We start from the raw sequence: 5,994 nt of genomic DNA on the forward strand, positions 1-5,994 counted from the left end.
GTCGGCCCCCTCCCCCAGCCGGCCCGGCGCTCCCGCTCGCCTGGCGCCTGCCTGCCGGCCTCGCCCGACCCGGCCCCTTCCCGCCGCCGCGGACCCCTGGCTTCCTCGCGCGCGGACCTCCTTGCTCCCCAGCCTCCGGCGCGTGGATCCGGCTCCGCGCAGGCTTCCCTCGAAGAATTGTCCCGCACTGCGCCCTCCAGCCGGCTGGGTCTGTGCGCCCTTCGCCTTCCTTCTCCCCTCCGGGCTGTGACCCGTATTTGCCAAGACTAGGGACATTTCTGGGTCGGAACAGGGAACGTGTTTTGTTCCCCAACCCACGCGGGACAGACAGTGGCCTTTTTTTGCGTGAGGTGCAGGGTTCGCTTTGGTGACCGGACGAAAGTTGGCTGTGGCCTCGGGCTCTCGCTAAACTGGTTACAATTAGGCTCCTTCCCGCGGGCTTTGAGGTGTCCCCAACCCCCATCCCTGACCAGGCCTCCCCCCCTCCCCAGGGTTTTCGATACAATGTTGGCTGCTCCTTTGTTCGTGGATGCGAAACAGAGATCCTTGAGTGGATGGTTCTAAGCACCCGAAGGGGACCAATTTGCCACGTGAGGCGCAGCCTGCTAGAGAACTAGTCTGAGCGGCTGATTGTGTTTTGTTTTGGGTTTTGGTCCCTCTGAGCAGAATTATTTCAAACACACAGAGGGGACTTGATGGATCAGGCTTGGAGACATCCAGTCAATCGGCCGCATAAACACTCCGGTGGCTCAAGCACAGCTTAAGGCACTGTAAAGCCAGGCCTTGGCCCCGCTCCGCGGAGAAAGCAGGCGCCCGCCGCACTGCGCGCCCCAGGGAGCGGTCGGCGCCGCCTCCGCAGCAGACGAGCGCTGCTGTTTGCCGGAGGGCCTCGGGCACTCCCTCAGTCCGGCCACCCGGCATTGTTAGGGCCCGAGACTGGGTCGGGGAGAAGGTTTCGCAGTCTTTGGGAACATGCGGGCACCGTGGAGCCAGACAGGTCAGGGCGACGCGGGGGACGCTTCAAGGAAGTCCTTAGAGGGCTTTGGGGAGACGCGGCGCAAGCCAGGCCAAGCGCAGGGAATGGCAGCAGTGGCTTAACTGATGACCGTTCCTCTGTCCTTTGCTTTCAGATCAACAAAAAACCACAGTGATTGAAAATGGAGAAATCAGGTTCAATGGAAAAGGGAAAAAGATTCGGAAGCCTCGGACCATTTATTCCAGCCTGCAGCTCCAGGCTTTAAACCATCGCTTCCAGCAGACTCAGTACCTGGCCCTTCCGGAGAGAGCTGAACTGGCAGCTTCGTTAGGACTGACACAAACACAGGTAATTCCTGGGAAGCCCGAGTATCCCTGAGATGCTGACCCGGCTGGCAGTTTGGGCAAGGGAACATTTCAGAAGGAATTCTTGGCCTAGTCAACCAAGGATGGAAGGAGCTTAGTGACAAATGCCTTTGCTCCAATTATGCACTTTTCCAGGACAACACAGTTTGGAATAAATGACCTGGTACTGAATACTGGATTGGATTTGCACATCCTCCCAACACTGGGCAACCCCATCCTGGCCTAGCATCCTTTGGTGACCAAACTCATAATACATTCAAGTCCTATTACAGAGCAGAACAACATGAAAGAGAACAAACATTTTGGAGGAGAGGTGCTCAGGCCAGGAGGCAGAATAAGGCCCACGTTTCTTAATGCTCCTTTTGTGGGCCCTGGGTGCCAATAAGGATTTAAACTCATTGGCATACAAAGAAAAATAATGAAGTGATATAGGGGAAAACAAAACAAAAACAAAACAAAACAAAACAAAAAGCCTGGTAGTTATAAGCTCTATTGGGGAGTAGTAAAAGCACCAAGGTACAAACTACTCATCCTAGGATGACTGAGATAGGCTTTTCTGAGGATTGACCTATGCTCAGTGGTTAAATCATCCTGGTTGACAGGCTGCTGCAGGCTGAGGTACCTCCAGGGAACACAGGACTTGGGGGGATAGCAGAATTGGAGATCAAAGAGAAACGCTCCCAAAATTGCAGCAGGTGAAGCTGTAGTTAAGTGCAGTTACTGAAGTTCTCCTGTCCTACTAATTTGAGCTTGAAAGACATACAGGGCATTTCAGACTTCACAGGAAGGGGCTATGTGGGCATACAAGGACCCTGGTCATAAAGCTAGGTTGCAATCACCTGTGTTTTTGTCCTTGTTGATTAACATAGCTGTTTGGGTTGGTAGGCCTCATCTGAAGTGGCTGATCTTCAGCAAGGGGACTTCAGGTTTTATGAAACTATTGCTGGGGAATGATTGTGTGGTGCCTTAAGACCGATGTTCCTTAAACTCGTCTTTTCCACTCAGTCTGCTTTTTCTTGCCATGTTGCCTTAAATATTGGGATTTGATTAAAAGGATTCCTGCTACTCAGTAACTTGAATTCCTCTTACAAAGCAGATCCCTATAGCTAGTGGTTTTTAAAGGTAAAGGAAGCCACACCATAGTATTCACTTCTTCAAATAAAGTAGATGTAGAATGTTGGCTTAAATATGCTCCCATCCCAGATTCATGATTCACATTTAATTTTCACAGCCCTTTTTCTTTTATTGACTGCACTAACAATCATGTGATGATTGTTGACCACAGTTTGACTAGGAAATACACAAAGTACGAAGTGAAGGAGTACAACCCCTAATCCCTGTAACATGTGGATTACTTACGTCTGTGGATATATTTATGTCTGGAGAAAGATGCTGCATGTACAGTCTGTAGCATTTGCAATTCTGCATAGATACATTCAAAGCATTTGATTATAAATGTGCAGGATTTATCTGTTCCTAGTCATTTGCTCACTGTACATGCATGGAGCCAGCCTGCTTTGGGGTTGGTAAATATAAAAACACAGACTGTGGAAAGAGGTGAATTCAATTGTATGGCTTTGATCAGAATAGTGCTCTGTTAAAAAATCCTCCTTTAGACTTTGAACCTGGCTATCTCATTCACCATTATTATTGCTATCATCATCATCATCATCATCATCATCATCATCATCATCATCATCGTTGTTGTTTTAAACCCAGACTAGCACCCAACTCAAGAATTACAAGGGCTTTAGGTAGGCAGCTAGAAACAGGTGGAAAGAGGCAGAGACTTGGGGATTTGTTGGCGTTTGCAGTGTTTTTTGTTGTTATTGTTTGGTTGGTTGGTTGGTTTTTTTCAGGCCACTGCTTCCAAAGCCTCCAGTGACGCTAGAGTCACCAGTTTGATGTTTTTCGGGCCTAACAATCGCTGCATTTCGTTCCAGGTGAAGATCTGGTTTCAGAACAAACGCTCCAAGTTTAAGAAACTGCTGAAGCAGGGCAGTAATCCCCATGAGAGCGACCCTCTCCCGGGTTCGGCGGCGCTGTCACCGCGCTCGCCGGCACTGCCTCCGGTGTGGGACGTTTCCGCCTCTGCCAAGGGTGTCAGTATGCCCCCCAACAGCTATATGCCTGGCTATTCGCACTGGTACTCCTCGCCACACCAGGACACGATGCAGAGACCACAAATGATGTGAGTTGTCCGAGGGAACTCTCTACTCTAGAGAAACATCTGGACAAGGCAAGGAGGATCCAGGACCTGCTTGCATCTGCCAAACCGAGCCGAAGGAGCAGGCTCGGGAGAACTCGTACGTGTGGCCAGGGACCAGCTGGGTGCTTGCTCCCTCGCTCTTTCTCTCTTCCTTTCTCAATCTTCCCTTTCTTTTCCTCCCTCCTTTTCTTCCTACCTTCCTTCCCTCCCTCCTTTCTTTTCCTTCTTCTTTCCTTTCTTATCTTGTCTGCGTTCTCCCTTGAGCAACCTCAGTAATTAATCTTGCATCTCAGAGACAGAGAAAGAGAATGGTTTCTATGCCAGTGCTCCTGAAACCCCTCACTGTAAGGATATTTTCCCTCCCCTCTTGGGAATCCAGGCTCTGAGCCTCCTCTTCTCTTTGGGAGTATCCCACAAATGACTTTTTCTACAGACATTTTTCCCCTACCAGAAGAATCTGCACAAACATGGCAGCATTTTTACTTGTTTAATGAGCTTAAGACATAATATGATGAAAGAGAAGCATTTCGGACCTCTGAGTTTTTATTTACCAATCCCTGACAAAAAAGGAAAGAAGAAGAAAAAAAAACCTCACATAACAGCCCTTCTCTAAAGAAAAAGGAAATACCTGCTGTAAGATTAGAACGTTGCCACAAAGAGAATGCTGCATGCTTTATCAAAATGGAATGGGCAGGAATTATGATTTAAAAAACACCACTCTTTCCTCCCCCCCACCCCAAACCTAGAACTGGAATCAGGAAAGACAGAGAGATGAACCAGACAAAATTGCCATTCTATTGCTTTGACACTTCACTAGGTGAACTGGTGGCATTCACTAAGCTAATAGGGACGTTTATATTGAGAAACATTTCTGTATATATTGTTTAATTTTAGTTGTACATATACTTTGTATGTTTTTGTCTTCTTTCATATATGGAGTAAAAGCCACAAAATGCTGGTAGTGTCCTGTATATTTTCTTTCTGTGTGTCTCTGTCTACCTCCCTCTTCCTCCCTCCCTCCCATTATATTTTTTATCACTCTTAAAAAAGTCCTATTTCCTAATATGGGAAACTCTGTATTTGCAGCCCATCAAGTGCCTGCAGACATGTCAGTTTGCACCACTAACCCTTGTCTTAAGTACTTTAACATTAGCCATCAGTGTTTTATGAGTTTCTTTCACCTTTTAAGTTTCTTTTATAATTTCTACACATTAAAAAAAAACATTAATATGATCAATCCCCAGGTTAACATTTAGATATCCAGTAGTTTACAGTGCTGAAACTGAGCATTCTCTTTTCCTTTTCCCCAGCAAAAATAATACAGCTGTATCTGTCTTTGTTTGGAATCAGTTTTTCTTTTTCTTTTTTTTTAACAAGAAGAAAGAATAAAAGAAAAGGAAAAAAGTAAATGAACAGTTATGGCTACTTAATGTTTAAAACCCACTGCAAGCTAGCTAGGTGGGAAAATGCACTATCCTGGATGAAATACATCCTTCTGATCTTGTGGAAAGCACAGAAATAATAAAAATGAAAAGTCCTTTCGTCATAGTAGCAGGAAGCCCCGTACTGCGAGAATTAATGGCTACAGACCTGGGCATCCTTCAAATTATGAACCTTGAAACCACTGAGCCATTTATCAGAAGTCAATAGAGATACTCAGAGTGCTCCATATAATGACAGCGACATACAGTCGTGCAAAAGGACAGTCACTATAATTAGACACAAAGCAAAGACTACTTACCAATATACCCGTTCCTTTTTTTGTTGAGCAACTTCCACGCTCAGTCAGTCTTCAGAATGGTTTAAAACCGATCAGTCTTGTCATTTTCTAGCATTCGCATTGTTACATTAGGAAAAATGTTTTCTTTTTTCCCCCTTCCTACTGTGAAACTTTGGGTTCGTAGCTCCCCAGGATCAATTCTGAACAAAGCCTCCAGCTGCAGTGCCATCCAATTTGAAGCAGACATTGGGGACAATTTAAGGTTTTTATCCACAAGAAGGTTTTTTTCCATTCTCTTAAATGCAGCCATAATTAGAGTAATTTTTCATGTAGCCCGCTGATTACAGCGTTTTTACCGTCAAAGATAATTACCTGTAATTTTCTTCCACTTTTAATACTAAAAAGCCATCTTTATTTAGATTCAGGAACAGGAAAGGCGAAACAAAAGAGGGAAATTATTCTGTTATTCATACACAAATTGCAGAGACGTAGGACCTAAAATTGAAAATTAACCAAAATTATAATGCTGAAAAGAATGGAAGAGGCTGCAGAAGTACAGCTGGTAGTGGGGCTTTGCTGAATTATTCAAATTACGCTAGAGAGAAAGCTACCATACATCGAAACCAACACTAATTTTTCTTAAAAAAAAAAAAATCCACCAGATACATGCCAAACCACTGTGAGCACATGGAATTCTGAAACCCAGCAAATGCATGTTAGCACA

General features: G+C 45.6%; 1 protein-coding gene across 1 annotated transcript in view; it reads left to right on the plus strand.

Annotated features, from left to right (window-relative positions):
• The window catches only part of DLX6 (distal-less homeobox 6), a 5,090-nt gene extending 892 nt beyond the window's left edge, over window positions 1-4,198 (plus strand). The window contains exons 2-3 of the mRNA XM_037836743.1: window positions 1,131-1,324; window positions 3,285-4,198. Of these exons, the coding sequence (XP_037692671.1) occupies window positions 1,131-1,324; window positions 3,285-3,536 (446 nt within the window). The 3' untranslated portion in view covers window positions 3,537-4,198. The remainder of the gene's footprint in view (window positions 1-1,130; window positions 1,325-3,284) is intronic.
• The last annotated feature ends 1,796 nt before the right edge of the window (window positions 4,199-5,994 follow it).

Source organism: Choloepus didactylus, chromosome 5 (assembly GCF_015220235.1).
Source record: "Choloepus didactylus isolate mChoDid1 chromosome 5, mChoDid1.pri, whole genome shotgun sequence".
Lineage (NCBI taxonomy): Eukaryota > Metazoa > Chordata > Mammalia > Pilosa > Megalonychidae > Choloepus > Choloepus didactylus.